The sequence below is a fragment of the Vicugna pacos genome, chromosome 7 (assembly GCF_048564905.1).
Source record: "Vicugna pacos chromosome 7, VicPac4, whole genome shotgun sequence".
NCBI classification, from domain to species: Eukaryota; Metazoa; Chordata; class Mammalia; order Artiodactyla; family Camelidae; genus Vicugna; species Vicugna pacos.
Window position 1 is genome coordinate 83,451,875 of NC_132993.1, and position 16,183 is coordinate 83,468,057.

The window sequence follows — 16,183 nt, forward strand, 5'->3', positions numbered from 1 at the left end:
TGTAAATGTTAACCACTATATATAAAAATAGATTTTAAAAGATTTCTTCTGTATAGCACAGGGAACTATATTCAATATCTTATAACAACCTTTAATAAAAAAAGAATATGGAAATGAATATATGTATGTATATGCATGACTGGGACGTTATGCTGTACACTAGAAATTGACACATTGTAACTGACTGTACTTCAATTTTAAAAAAGATTAAAAAAAGAAAAAATGTGCATGTACAATTTGTGTGGTTATATGTATGTATAATTCACATGTGTATACATATGTATAATTTACATAGGTGTACGTGTGTGCATGTATAATTTACATGTGTGTGATTCACAAGTGTAATTTATGTGCATACAGATGTGTAAGTTACACATGGATATGTGTGCGCCTATCATTTGTCTGTGTATATACGTATAATTTACGTGTGTGTGTAACCGTGGCAAGCTAACTTGCAGCTCAAAAGCGGGGTGAAGCCTAAGCCCCTACACAGTTCTGCCTTGGCCACAGGTTGTACCACGTAGTGATGACATGCAGGTGTGCTGGAGCCCGGCACCCCCCCACCAGCCCCAGCACTGCCACTTCCCACCGAGGACAAGTTGCTACACTTCAGGTTCCTAATCTGGAATGGGGGTGATGATATGCATGCCTCGTAAGGTTGCGGGGAGGCTTAAGGCCAATAGTAAGAGTCAGCTACTATTATGATTATTTCCCGAAGTCTAACGGAAGGTAAGTGACAGAACCACAGTTTGAACCCAAGGCTCTTCCCCAGCATGAGGAGCTGAGTTTGAAGGCAGCGCAGGGCAGAGTTCAAGGGGGGCCTTTCTCTGGGATGCATGTCCATCCATCCATCCCCCTCCTCTCCCTCCTGCCCCTCCACCTGGCCCTACCTTGTCGATGTCTTCGTGCCTCACGGGAAAGGAGAAGGTGAAGCCCAAGGGCAGCTTCTTGTGCTTCATCTGATGCTTGTCCAGGAAGTCGGAGATGCACTCAGAGATGTAGTCAAAGAGCTGGAAGATGCACACCGAGCTGGCCGTCAGCTGCAGAGGGTGGGCCAGCTACAGCACTCCTCCCCCGAGGTCTCATACTCAAGGTACTCCTCAGCCCCGTAAAAGCACAGCTTCTGGGCCTGACCTCAGTTCCCCTCACCTAATCACCACTGCTTGTCAGGACTCAGACCCTGAGCCTCCCCTAATGCCTGAGTCCTGCTGACAGCAGCCCTCGGGACAGGGCAATACCAGGATGGGGTTGGTCCACAGCCCAGCTGTGCTCTGTCAGGCTGGCCCTCCCAGCTGGACCCAGTGGCATCCGGCCTCAGGCTTTGGACAGAGGCACATCCCTGACTATAACTCCAATTTCTGTCTCCAGCACCCAGAATGTTCTTTGCTGCCTCCAAGTGTCCTGGCTGCCACACCATGGCCCAGCAAGGACCAGCTGCCACCCCACTCATATGGACATGTCCACAGAACTGGGCATTACTGAGTGCCCTGCCGATTGACTCACTCCCTGATGGTTCTGGGGCCAAGTGAGGCACTCATGGTCACCCCTGCTGCCTTGATTCATGAGTGAGGACCTGGCTGCAATGAGCCTCCTACCTTGAAACCCTGCTCCCCCAGGCTCTGGCTCTGCCCGCCTTCCCCCTAGGGCTCATTCTACTTCTGTGCTCTTTCCTGAGTCCTCCCCATGGTCAGGGTGCCTCGCTGCCTGGGCAGATGCTGTGATATCATGCCATCTGGTATCCATTCTGATGGAGAGTGAGGGGTGACACGTGGGAAGGTGGCAGAACCCAGTGTGTTCTCTCAGCTTCCCTGCCAAGTTTCTGATCCTTCTGAGAAACTGGCCTGGGCATGACCTGCTGGGACCATGCCTGGTGGCCGACCCCCTAGGCCTCTCAACTGCCTCCTCCTCCTGCAGCAGGACCCCCTGAGGACAGGTGGGCCTTCCTGCTGGGACTAGCCAAGCTCTGAGATCCTGGGTGGTCTTGTAACCCAAGCAGGACCCTATGGGGCCTTCCCAGAACAGACACCCTCCACTCCCCTACTACCATGTCCTCAGCCTGCCTCTTGTCTGTAGAAAAACTTTAGTCTTCTAGGCTTCCCCAAGTTCCAAAGAGTACATTTAATCAAAGAAGTAAGACAATGCAGAAAGAAAGAAAAGAGATAAGCAAGACAAAATACTAATTGTTTAGCCATTAAACAAAGTCAGGGACGTTTAGTTCCTCCTCAAGGGCTATAGATAACATTCCAAGCCGAGTTGGAACCAGAAGGTAGATGATGTTGACTCCTGATGACCACCAACCAATGAGAAGAATATTCATGAGCTGATCACACATCCTTCAACCCGCCTCCCTCATCTTGTCTTTAAAATCCTTTCCCTGTAAGCCTTCAGGGAGTTCGGGCCTTTTAAGGACTAGCTGCCTGGACTCCTTGCTTGGCGCCCTGCAATAAACGCTGTACCTTCCTTCACCACAACCCAGAGTCAGTAGATTGGCTTTAGCGCATAGGGGTGAGTGGACCCAGGTTTGGTTCAGTGACAGTCTTGACCCCAGCCCCTGGCCTCCCTGGCCCCTCTGGTCCTGGTTGCCTGAGCTACTCACCATCTCAGCGGTGCCCGTCATGGCATCCTCGGGGATGGAGTACATCTGGTGTTTGGTTTTCACACTCCACTGTCCCTCCTCGCCTTCCCCCACCTTCACCAGCATCACCCGGAAGTTGGTGCCGCCCAGGTCCAGGGAGAGGAAGTCCCCGACTTCTGCAGCCACAGGGAGAAGCACACCAGTCTCATGGGCACTGCCCAGAGGGACCCCCAAGACCAGGCAGAAGAGGAGGGGAAGGCATGGTGGGGGGGACCGGAAGAGCTGGATGAGCGGCTGCTGATGCTGAACTGCTGGGGGAACCCAGAGTAAACTGTGGAAAGGGTCAAAGGTGAACTGGGGTAGTCAGCAGAGATCCTTTGCCTTGGACTGAAATCTCCCCCAGCCCAGGGCTCAGATGAAGACCTAGTGAAATGGCCCAGACTCAGGACTGGGTGAGGGGATCTCTCAAATGACCATGAGGAATCATTTTCTCATTGTGAGATTTTTTTACAAGGCTGTTTGTCTGAAGCCAGGGTGGGTCTGAAGGCCTGAGGGCTGGGCCAGCGGAGTGGAGGGTGAGAACGGGCCAGTGTCCGGGGCCCAGCATACTGGGGACTTGTCTCGAGGCTGCTGGGGACAGTCAAAGCCATTAGGAACGGCCTGGGGCACTTCTCCCTGCTGGGGTTTGGGGACATGACCGCTGGATGAGGAGCTGCTGGTTCCCATGCTGGTTCCCTGGGTGGGGATCCCACCGCGGTACCTGAGCCTTCCGGGGTGGAGCGCACGTAGGTGGGCAGCATCTTCACACTGGCCTCCTCATGGGTCTCCAGCCGCAGGCCTCGGTCCATCTCCTTCTGCATCCGCCTCATCACCTTCTTCAAGTCCTCCTCCTGCAGCTGGAACTCCGCCAGGATGTGTTCCGCCTGCACAGGGAGGGGGAGGGGGAGCCGCTGGGTGGGGGAGGGGCTGTGCACCGCGGGGGAGGGGGAAACCGCAGAGTGGATGTTTCACACACACACACACACCCCCCAAGGGTTTCCTTTTGCCCCCGATCCTGGGTCCAGGACGACCCGTCATTTCAAACCACCACAGTTAAAACTAGTTGAAAAATTAGGAGAGCAGTTTCCAACACCAGCTTTTAAACAAACTTGGCCTGGGGTGTGTCGATAGGTGAGGGTCAGAGCACAGCTGTAGCACCTCCCTTTGAACCTCAGATCCCTGCTGAGCGAGGCGGAAGGCACTAACCAGGGGACTGGGTGAGACACGGGCCAGAAGAGCCTGTCTGGAGGGTGACGTGCAGCTGGCATTACTGTCTGAAAGATCTGGTCATTCTACTGTTAGAGCAGGCAGACAGCTAGATATGAGCAGAGAAAGGGGGACACAGACCAAATGGCAGGAACTGGGCAGAAAAGAGGGGCACAGGCCAAATGCAGGAAACCACACATCATGGAAGCACCAAGGGTCCCTGGGCAGAGAAAGGAAAGCAGGAACCTTTGGGCTGATAAGGGGTCACACCTTTTGGGGTGATGAGTGGCCTGGAGACCCCAACAAAGAAAGATGAGAAAAGGCAGGAATTTCCAGTGTCTGAATGTAACCTTTTGCTCATTATGCCCTCATTTCAATAAAATTAGCCTTGCAGATTAGAAGTACCACCCATCAGGCACCAACGCTGTGACACTTCCGATCCAGACCAAATAAGGACAAAAATCCCTCCTCCCTTCAGGAAGGTGGAGTTGGGGTGATAATCAGGGAATACGACCCCAGCCCCTCCCCAGTGAATATTCTGTCCATTCATTTTTATATCCTATGTAACCAACTTGCCAAAGAAACACAGGGCAGCCGCTCACCTGAGCCTGCCCGCTCTCCCCTTGCAAGTGTCCTATCCATCCCTTAATAAACCCTCACTTTACTTTTTTAGCCACTACATCTTGTCTCTGAATTCTTTCTGGGACGGGACCAGAACCTAGAACACGGTCGCATCCACCAACAACACTATATCTAGGAATTTATGCTAAGGGAGTCAGTGGGCCTGTGTCACAAATGTTCGTAAGTGATAGTCAAGACACACTAGTTCGAGGTGAAACCAGTTAGTCAGAGGTGTCTGTTTGACTAAGGCATGGCGGTCCACAGCCTGGAAGGCGCTGAGCCCATCAGAGAGAGGACAGGTCCCTATGCAGTGAAGGAGAGAGGCCGGTGGCACAAAGCTCCGTTTCAATACCACCATTCTCGTGGGTACGGATGGCCTGGGTGGGGATCTCCTCCCGCACCTTCTGGAGGAGTGGCCACCCGCTCACCCCTCCATGGTGGCATGACATCTCCAGGAAGTGGGGACCCAGCCCTGACCTTTGCACAATACCACGTCTCCATGGAGAAAAGGCCATTTTGATTCACCAGCTATTTGGACCAAAAAAGAAGGGAAAAATACCCAGATAAAAGCCGTGGGTCCACTCTTCCCAAAATCTCACTCTCTCTTGCTGGCAGTCTTCCATGTAAGCTCGGGGGTGGAGATGCTCTGAATTCCAAGCGGGAGGCAACACAGCTACTTGCTCCTTCTTCCTCGGTTTTTAGAGCCCACGGTTTATTGCGGGGTGGGTTGGGGGGTATCACATTAAAGGAAGGCAGCTCCTCCCCAGGCCCAGGGGACAGCCATCCTATCCCCTTTGGTTGGTAATCTGGTTTAGAGCTCGGCATGTGGCGCAGTTCTGGCCAGTGACAGGTGAAGGGAAGCCTGATTTTAGCAGGAGGGGGCACCTTCTGGGAAGGTCAGTCCCCTCAAACTTTGTGAACACAGCCATATAAGGTGTGATAAGCTGTTAGCACACTACTGATGGCAGAGTAGAGACAGCGTGGGTCCAGCCCTGAAGACATCACTGATGTGCTGAGCCAACCCTGGACCCATCCACCTCTCTGTGCTGGTTTTGGGAGCAAATACTAACCAAGTAAGGCTACAGTTAGGTTTTGAATTTCCTGCAGCCCAAAGCATTCCTAATGGATACAGATCTTTATTGAGGAACCCCTTCTCTTACCAAGACTCCATACTGAAAATTTAAACCCAGGGAAAGTCACAAAGGATGGATGGGACTGACAAACATGCTCTGTGAAATGATCCAGGCTGTCCTCAGAGGACCACGCCTACAGCCTTGCCTCCTCTATCTTTCTGACACTTTCTAACATAAAATGGCTCAGGAACGAACGGCTCCAGTAGCATTTGCTGAGTCCTTCCAATGTGCCAGGCCCTGAGCTGCTCGCACCCGTACAAGTTGCCTCACATCCTCGTCGCAGGGCACTAAGGGGCGGTGCCAGCAATTGCCCATCTTCGAGATGAGCAAAGGCTTATAGAAGTCACTCGTGCAGGCCCGTGCAGCCAGCACACTGCCCAGGGCCAGCACCCACAGCCATGCACATGAGGGCTGCAGTCTGACGTCCCCAAGAAGCTGCCTGGCATCTCTCCCAAAACAGAACTGTAAGACACAATGAGCTTTTTTTTTTTTTTTAATTTTTTTAAAGAAACTGAGACGATCCCTTTTTTGGGGTGGGGAGGAATAATTGGGTTTATTTATTTATTTACTATTCATTAATTTAATTTATTTTATTGAAGGTGCTGGGGATTGAACCCAGGACCTCTTGTATGCCGAGCAAGCGCTGTACTACTGAGATATACCCTCCCCACCGAAAGTCTCCTGCCTTTTATTTAACAGATTTCAGAAAACTTTTTTTGTCGGAGGAAGTAACTAGGTTTTTATTTCTTTATTTTTTAAATGGAGGTACAGGGGATCGAACCCAGGATCTTGTGCATGCTAAACACACACTCTACCACTGAGCTATACCCTCACCTCTTCACAGGCTCTTAACAAAACAGATGCTGACCATGCAAAGGTCCAGTCCGCAGGCCCCGCTGGGCTCCATCCCCTCTTCCTCAGTCATGGAGGCCCATCCAGTGGCCGTTGGCCTGGACTCATGAGGAGCTGTAATTTAATGGCTTCACCCTCTTCGTCCAGCCCCATGTGGGCACAGGTTGGGAAGGATGCTAGAAGGTTCCATGGCTGCAGCCTGACACTCCAGGGGGCCACCAGCAGACTTCCTATCTGCCCTTGGAGAGTGTCTTTAGCAATGGTTGTAAGCCCCTTCCTCGGGTGCATCTCGGCCTCCAGATGCCACACTTAGTCAGCCTGCAACACCGAGGAGGGGCATTCTGAGCTGCAGGGTCCCCTCAGTCCCCAAGGCTGTGTGTCTGGGCAGGTGTGGGTGGAGTTCAAGTCCTAAGGGCAGAAGCCAGCCTCGCTGACCCCTGGGAATGTCCCCAGGGGCAGGCACTTCATGCCAGGCCCTGCTCGGGGGCATCCCTGGTTCTCCCTTAAACTTAATGCCCCTTGGACACAGACTTTTATTATCTCCATTTCCTACAAAGAAGAAACTGAGCACAGGGGTGCACTTTTCAAAGCTACAGAGCCAGAAGGCTCAGAGCTGGCTTTGCACCCAGGTGCCAGCTCTGAACCTGCTTTCCCTCCCCACCCCTACCGGGCTGCCCAGCCCTTCCCTGAACCCAGATCCTGGCTGCAAAAGTCTCATGCTGGGTGTCTGTGGAAGCTGGCTTAAAGGTCTTGCCAAACAGCCTAGGAAATGCAGGATGTTGCCAGAGGACCCCCAAGAAGCCACCTGTCCCCCAGGTCACAGGAGAACAAACAAAGCACAGAGCCCATCCTCCCATTCCTGCCCCGACAGCTGCAGCCTTTTCTGCTCGCCAGGAGGTCACAGGACACATCATCAGGGCTCAGGGCGATGCCTAAACGGGGGGGGGGGTGTCTCCTGCCCGACCAACTCTCCCACACTCCAGGCAGGGCCACTGCCACCATCTGACAGTGCCACGGCCCCCCAGGACCCTGGTTTGCAGGAGGAGAGCCGGACTGCCCAGTGCCCTCTGGCTCTCAGGGACTCCCATCTTGGCTGTCCTGGGATTCTCGAGGTAGATCTGGGGCTGACAGCTGGTGGATCCTCTTCCCCAGGAGGATGGGGGCAACTGGCTCAGGGTCACCCACTCTGTGTACACAGCCACCTAACGGCCTGGGAGCACAGGGGCCAGGCTGCAGCTGGACACACGGCAGGGCTGACACAGCCCTCCAGGGCACAGAGAAGTGCCCTCCAGCGTTTGCCCACGGGCCCCACTCCCTGGCTCTCTGGGGCCCTCCCAGTGCTGTGCTGGGGTGGGAAGCACCTTCAGGCCCACCCCTAAGCCTCCTCATCTCACAGATGGAGGCATCACTGGGTGTCCTGCCTTCCTTCCTGAGCCCTGGGAGTGGAGTCCCCCTGAGTGTGGCATAAAGGGGCAGGTGTCCGGAGCTGAGCCCTGCAGATCCAGCCCCGGTCATTCCTGCCCAACCAACTTGGCCACCTCAGCTTTGTTTTCAACCTGTACAGGTGATGGCCTTGTCCAGGCTGGTGGCCTTAAGGACTGTCCAGATACTGATGGCTGAACACTAGGAGGAGTGGTTCCACACCCTGAGATGGGGTGGGTTGAGTGGGGAAATCAGCCTGGTCTCAGCATGCCGGCATGTCTGTTAGCCAAGGGGAGATGGGTGCCAGGTAGCCATTGGATATATGAGGCCAGAGCTCAGGGGACAGTCTGGCCCTGTCAGACCCGGGAGCAAGTTCCCCAGAAGACGTTGTCCCTGGAGACCATCCTGGAGAGGCTGGACAGTGGGTGTCAGGAGAGGCCAGCTGTCTCTTAACCTGAGTGCCTCCTTCCAAGGGGTCCAGCCCACCCTAGCCTCTACTCTGCCAAAATAATTGTCCTGCATGCACAGGAAGAACCGGCCCCAGCCGTGGCCCTGGGGACCACTTGCCCTGGACAGGCCAGGGTGGACAGTCGCCATGCTACCCAGGGTCAGGAGAGCACGTTGAGGAGGCAGCCGACGGATAGGGGCCACTGAGGGGGTGGCCCTGTGCAGGATAGAGTCTTGGCTTGGTCTTGGGAGATTCCTGGCTGATTTTCACCTGGGGCCTGTGTTGCACTTGGGCGGGGAGAGGTAGGCTGGTGGCAGGAAGGCCTGGCCTCAGGCACCGAACAAGGCAGACCCCTCGGGACACCAGGGTGCGGAGATGTAAGGCCAAGATGCCTAAACCTCCCTCTTCTCCTGTGATCTCACAGCCCCACTGAAAATTAAGCCGCAGGATTGGTGGGAGGTAGAGAGTGGAGGTCATGTATAGATCTCATTTGGGTCAATGAGAGCCAGGACCAGGCCTGGGGCAGAGGTAGGAGAGGGTGGGGGAAATGAGGGGACAGGATGTAGAGAAGGGGAGGGGCCCAGGAAGGAGTGGAGGTGGGGTACCACCTGGATGACTGCCCCCACCCCAGGGGTCCAGGGCCTGTCAGTCTACCCTAAGGCTGTCCTCACAGGGCACAGCCTTGGAAAGGCCCTCGTGCTCTGTGAAATGATCCAGGCTGTCCTCAGAGGATCTGAGGCTGGCCCCCCAAGTTAAAAAATGCTTGTTTTCATCAGGGATCTTCAACTGTAAATTGTTAAAACCTGCCTTAGAAGGTGGGGAAGGTCATTCTTGGGTTTGGGGCTTGCAAAGTCCAGGCCAGAGCTCACTTTGGGGGCCTCCCTCCCTCCTCGCCCCAGCTCCCTGCCTGGAGATGCCGGCACCTGCCAAGCCCTGCTAAAATTATCAGGTGCTTCCAAGTGGGCAGGGTCAGGGAACGGCGGCTTGACGGAATGCCAGGCTTTCCTGCCAATGGCCAGTGTGGTCATCCCTGAGAAGCCCTTGACATGATCGACATGATCTTTCCCAAAATAGAACAGAAAGGGCTTCACTGGTCCTGCATGTGACCCGTCACTGTCCTTGACACTGAGCCACTGTTTGCACGAAAGGGTGGGGTAAGGGACAGGGCTCATCCCCAGGTTTGGAAAAGGGGGCCCCCTTGGAGCAGCCAAGACCAGAAGCAGCTGCCCTTCTCCTGGCCCAAGCACATAGCACCTGAGAAGAGGAGCAGAATCCTCCAGCTCTGTCCTCTGGGAAGTGGGAGCGGACCAGGCAGAGATCAGGTGGGCCCCCTTCTGGTCTGCTAGACTTCCAGTGCCCTCTCCAGCTTGCACTTTGACCAGCAAGCATCCATCCCGAGAGCCCTTTCCTGGGGCCACCTCCTTGCATTTCCCAGCACTTGTCGGGGCAGGAAGGAGTCCAACACCCCCACTTCCCCGCACTAGTTAATCCTCCAGAGCCAGACTCTCCTGCCTCATGCCAGCCCTCCAGTGCGCCCACCGCAGGAGCTGAGTCTCGCTGCTTCTGCCTCTTTTGGTAAAGGGGTAACACCAGAGGGTGAGCACTGGGCTGGAGTTAAGGATCAGTGTAGCAAGGGACCAGCTTGTCCAGAAAAAAGGGGCCAGGAGAGCAAGGGCCTCAGAGACAATGGCTCCTGAGGGATGCCCAGGACACACTAAGAGTCTTCAATATCTCAAGGTCTGTCCTGAGGAGGATGGATGCATGTGGTTTCTGCTTCGACTTTCTCAAAAAAAAAAAAAAAACAGAGATGCTCAACAATGAGCTAGGTTGTTCCAGCAGGTAGCGGGCTCCCCATTTAATGGAAAGAGAGAGATGTGGGGTGTTTGAGAGAGCAGGATCAGAGGAACCTCTGTCCCATTTGGTAGCCTCATCCCTTGGCTGCTCAAGGAGCGGACTGACATGGTTTAATTTTCTCTTTATCTCTAGGAAATAATCTGACAAGTCCAGTGATGGATATTTCAGGTTACTCTTTCTAGGATCAAAAAATGGGACATAATCCACACATTCAGCTCTAGGAAGTTGGTTAAATAAATTATTCTCCATCTATATGTAGTCATTTAAAATGAAAGATTGATCTGCCTTTTTCGGTATGGAAAGATGCTCTTGACATCCTGTTTAAAGAGAATGTGATGGTTACCCTCCAAGAGGACCTCCCATGAGCCCCACCCATGCTGAATAGGTCTGGCCTATGTAACTAATGGGTTAGTGCAGAAATGATGGAGTCTGACTTTTGAGGCTTGCCATCAAAGACATTGAGGCTTCTATTTTCTCTCTATTGGATTCTTCGCTCTGGGGAAGCCAGCACCCACGAGCTAGTGGCCATGAGGACACTCAGGTTCTAAGGGGAGGTCCACTGCAAAAAACTGAGGCTCCCCTGCCGATGGGCAGTTCCGATTTGCCAGGCAGGTGAGCAAGCCACCTTGGGAGCAGATGCAGTAGCCCCAGTCGAGCCTTCAGATGCAGCCCCAGCCAACAGCCCCAGACTTGCAGCCAGACAGAGCCAGACCCCCCCCCCAAGCTGAGCCACTCCTGGATACCTGACCCACAGAAACGGTGTGAGATAATAAAGATTTGCTGTTTCAGGCTACTAAGCTTTGAGGTAATTTTTTTACATAGCGAGAGATGTCTAATACAGAGGAAGAACAGTTATAAAATACAGTACAATCCACTTTTCTCATACACATATATTATGTATAATATACTCATGGGAGTAAACACAGCAAAATGGTAATGGTAGTCATCTTGATGGTAAAAATATGGATGATTTTATTTTCCTCTTTGCTTATCTATATTTCCTATGTTTTTCTGCAATGAATGTGTATTAATGGAGCAGTATTTAAAACTCAAGTTGAAAAATAAAAATGTTGGCCTTATCTGCTTTTTTTGCACAGAGGCTCTGAGGTCCAGGCTCTGAAGGATGGAGACTCATACTTAAATGGGTCAAATGACCAGACCCCATATCCTGGTCAGGGAGAAAGTGGGACTGGGAGCCAGAGAGCCCAGCATGCCAGCCCCGCCCCCAGTGGCCGGCAGCCCTCAGCGCCAGCTGGGCAACTGCGTGGGCACTCCCTGAGCTGCTGCAGCAGGGCCCGGAGGTCAGCATGGTGTTGTAAGTGTTTGCTTACAGCAGGTTTGACTGCAGACTGGCTGTGCCCTTGTGTAAGGGCAGGCCAGGGGCCTGGTGGTGAGACGGTGTCAGGCAATGTGGCCTTATCAGGGACAGAGGCAAGAGGGGCATGAGCCAAGAGACCACATAGTGGGCTGGGGTCCCGAAAATGACAGCTAGTGAGTGCCCAGTGGCTCCCACGTGCTGGCTGCTGTGCTAAATGCTTTACAACTGGCCTGCAAGCTTGAAGGGGTCACTTTCAACGTGGGGAAACTGAAGCCCACGGGGGTCCAGGGGCTTCCAAGCCGTAAGTGACTTAGCCAAGATTTACCCCCAGATCAGCCTGACTCCAGGTGTGCTGACAGTTTAGTCTTCTTGACCAGATAAGGGGGCTCCTTCAGGGCTGAGCACCTGCTAGGTGGGGCTCAGGAAATTAGCCGTTGGAGCTGCTTCCGTGCTGGAGATGTTCAGAAAACTCGGCTTCAGCTGGTGGGGGTGGGAGTGGCAGGAGCAGCCAAGGTCTGCACTGCCCAAGGTTTGCCTCCGACAGCAGGCGGGGCTGGAAATCTGGGGCCAGGAGTCAGGGGTGAGGCTAAAGATTGGGGTGATGGGAGTGATAGGGGCAGAGTGTGGATGAGGAACGTGGAGTATCCTACACATTGGCTGGGGAGGGGGAGGCAGGCTGGAGGATCATCCAGGACTCATCCAAGGGAGGCAGGATAACTCTAGGGTAACACAGAGCATGAGGTCAACAGCCTGAGTCTGAAGACTGCCATTCACTGGCTGTAGGACTTGAATAAATTCCTTAACTTTCTGGACCTCAGCTTCCTTAGTAAAGTAAAGATGACAATTTACCTACCTCACAAGGCCATTGAGAGGATTCGATGGGATAATGCAGAAAAGACTTTTAGCGATACAAGCTGTTCAGTGATTCATAGCACCACCAAAGGATGCTTTAGCCCCTTTTAGAACACAAAGCTATAAGATCTACAGCAGGTGTAAAGCCAAATTCCCACCTCCACACCTGCCGATTATCTCAGAGCATTCTGAGGACACAGAGAGGTGGCACAGCCTCTTTGATGCCACTTCTGCACTAAATCAATGAAACTTATTGTCTGTAAAGAGAATGACTAGGGGATGACGTCACAGAAAATGATGGCGTAGGAAACTCCACCTCCCTCCACCAAAACACCCGTTACACTAGGAGAAAAAATGATCAAAATAAACCTGATGGGACACGTATAGCAACCAGGGGAGCTTGCTGATGGCCTGTGAGTGAGCAGTCGGCACAAACCAGCTGCCACCCCCACCCCCAACCATGGGCATGGAGACAGCACCCATGTTCCTGGGGCAGTCAGGACCTTGGGCTGTGCATTTCAGTTGATCTGTTGGTCCTCTGAGGGCTCAGCACAGAGCTTGCCTTCATTTCAGCCTCCTCATGCTGCAGCAGCCTCCCTGGTGGCATTTAGTAGATTTAAAGAGACATACATGCTAGTTTAAAATTTCCTTTGCATTTTTGTTTTTCAGATCCAGACACTTAAGGAATTCTCTGTCAGGTCACAGGCTGACTGCAGAGACATCAGAACGGAAACTTCATGGATCATACACAATAAGAAATACAGATTTTGCACAAAAAAAGTTTGAAAAAGTAACTATACAAATGGACAATACAGTCCTCAACAAGCAACAAAACCAGTCTTTACAGAGGGGGAGAATCTGACTTCAAGAGTTATCACAATATAGTATTCAACAAAAAATTATACAGTATACAAAGAAACAGGAAAATATAGCTCATTCATAGGGAAAAAAAAGAATTCAATAGAAAGTATCTCTGAGACAGCCTGAACATTGGAATTACTAGTCAAAGACATTAAATCAACATCAGAATTACCAAAGATATTAAATTAAATATACTCAATGAGTTAAAAAAAAACATGGATAGAGAACTAAAGGAAATTATAAAATCAATGTATGAACAGATAGGCTTTCTCCAAACCTTCTTTAGGCTTACATCCAATGTGGGTGGAATCCAGAAGTAGTTGACTTCTCTAATCCTATTTACAGGCCGTATCACATTCACATTGTGTCCAGTTCATAGCAGCATTAATCACCATAGCCAAAAGTTAGAAACAATCTAACTTTCCATTAACAGATGAATGGATGAAAAAAAAAATGTATTATATACAGTGGAATATTATTCAGCCATGAAAAGGAATGAAGTTATGGCATACTACAACATAGATGGACCCTGAAAACACTATGCTAAGTGAAATAAACCAGACACAAAAGGACAAATATTGTATGATTCTGCTCATATAAAATAGAAAAACAGGCAAATTCATGGAGACAGAAATTAGAATAGTGGCTACCAGGAATGGTGGGGAGGAATGGGGAATTAATGATTTTTCTGACTAGGATGATGAAAAAGTTTTGGAAAAAGTGATGAAATTTGCAACAATATTATGGATGTAATTAATTCCACTGAACTGTACACTTAAAAAGTGGTTAAAATGGCAAATCTCATGTTTTACATGTTTTACCATAATAAGAAAAGAAACAAAAAATGACTAACAAGTTGGTCTATTTTTATAGCAAAAGCAAGTTTTTTTTTAATCTCCCTCAATGGAATCACCACTCAATCACACTTACACATTCATTCATTCTTCCTATGATATTTACCAGCAGGTGCCTAGACACTATATGAATGTGATATGGCCTGTGAACAGGATTAGAGAAGTCAACTACTTTGGATTCCTCCCAGATTGGGGATAAGCCTGAAGAAGTGTTGGACTTCTCCTGTTCAATCCTCACAGTAAACAAAGGGACTCAGCCCTGTGGCAAAGATTTATTTAATGGTGGAGTCTTCTCACTGGGACCTGTTGTTTCAGAGGGGAATAGGAGCTAGGAAGAAAGAGAAAGAGAGAGAGAGAGAAAGAGAGAAAGAGAGAAAGAAAGAAACAAAGAAAGAAAGAAAGAAAGAAAGAAAGAAAGAAAGAGAAAGAAAGGAAGGAAGGAAGAAAGAAAGAGAGAGAGAGAGAGAGACAGAAAGAAAGACAGACAGAAAGAAAGAAAGAAAGAAAGAAAGAAAGAAAGAAAGAAAGAAAGAAAGAAAGAAAAAGAAAGAAAGAAAGAAAGAAAGAAAGAAAGAAAGAAAGAAAGAAAGAAAGAGAGAAAGAAAGAAAGGAAGGAAGGAAGGAAGGAAGAAAGAAAGAGAGAGAGAAAGAAAGAAAAAAAGAAAGAAAGAGAGAGAGAAAGAAAGAGAGAGAAAGAAAGAAAGAGAGAGAGAAAGAAAGAAAGAAAGAAAGAAATAAGAAAGAAAGAAAGAAAGAAAGAAAGAAAGAAAGAAAGAAAGAAAGAAAGAAAGAAAGAAAGAAAGAAAGAAAGAAAGTAAGTTAGTTGATGTATACCATGTCTAGGAGAGCTCCTGCTGGAGCTACTGTCACTACTTACCTATGAGCAAATAGATGAAATGCTTACTAAGCTTTTGAGGAATCGTATTGCCAAAAACCCCATGAGCTTGACCTGAAAAAGCTTTTGATTGTTCAAGCCACAAAATAACCCTCGGGCACCCCCAAACTTTATCAGAAAGAAATAGGTTGTGAAAAGATATTCCATCACAGAGAGTGGTGGTCAAAAGAGACTCTCCCAAAGGGTGGGGCCTGGAGCTGCAGTGTCTCCCCACTGAGGGCAGAACCCAAGTCCTGCGGAGGAACTTGTCCTCACCAGGGCGAGGTCTCGCAGTGCCTGCCTGGCGAGATTTCATCATCGCCATGGATGCCACTTCTTTGTTTTCCATTCTTCCCATTTCCCAGTGGGAATTTGGGCTATAGACACCCTGCCCATGCTCCCCTGGTCCAGGAGTGAAGACGGATGGGTAAGGGGACTCAACTTTTGTTTCCAGACCATGGGATCACACTGAGGATTACTTGCACCTGGTGGAGATGCTGACATCTCCTCTTGGATACAGGGACCGTGTGAGATCTTGGCTCATCACCTTTGCGGAGGGGTGACCATACAGTCTATGTGTAAGAAGAAAGATGTGCACGGACATGTGGTGGCCAGAGGCGTGGACTGTGGCAGAGATTGCCAGCTGTGGGCCAAAATCCATGTCCTCTTTGTCCACTGTGATAACCACGCCAGGTGTCAGGTGCCGGCCGCCTGGTCTGTATACGCTCAGCCTCCCTTGCTGTGAGATGTACCATGGAATCTGAGCAGCAATGATGCCCACCATTTCCAGGTCCAGGCTTTCAAGCACAGAGTGTTTCTTCCAGATTCTTTCTCACTTTTCTGTGGGCTTCCACGTAGGTGAGGAGGGGGCTTTTGGAAGCAGTGGAGCCATGAAGCATAAGATGGTGGGATTCATAGATGGAGAGTAAATCCTCCCAGCCAGCTCCCACCTGCACTGACTATCTACCACATGAGTGAGAAATACAATTCTGCTCTGTAGACTTACTTCCTGTTTTGTGTTAATGACAGCAATTAAGCCTATCCTAATTATCACTCAGAATCATAGCATCAATGACCAAAAATAGAAGTTGGAGAGGAGATTAAATCACTCACTTATGGAACATTTGCTAGGTCTCAGTCTGAGGTTACAAAATAACTAGCTTTTAGTTTGCAAGAAGCTTACAATCTAGCAGAAGGGACAAGCAAATAACTAATACAAACTAATACTGGCAGAGCGGAAGAGTCTTTGGGGGAAATGGAAGACTGATGGGGGT

General features: G+C 50.5%; 1 protein-coding gene across 1 annotated transcript in view; it reads right to left on the bottom strand.

Annotated features, from left to right (window-relative positions):
* Positions 1-16,183, bottom strand: part of GCK (glucokinase) — a 42,665-nt gene that overhangs the window by 6,300 nt on the left and 20,182 nt on the right. The window contains exons 2-4 of the mRNA XM_031679813.2: positions 3,336-3,498; positions 2,597-2,751; positions 891-1,010 (exon numbers count right to left, since the gene is read on the bottom strand). Of these exons, the coding sequence (XP_031535673.2) occupies positions 891-1,010; positions 2,597-2,751; positions 3,336-3,498 (438 nt within the window). The remainder of the gene's footprint in view (positions 1-890; positions 1,011-2,596; positions 2,752-3,335; positions 3,499-16,183) is intronic.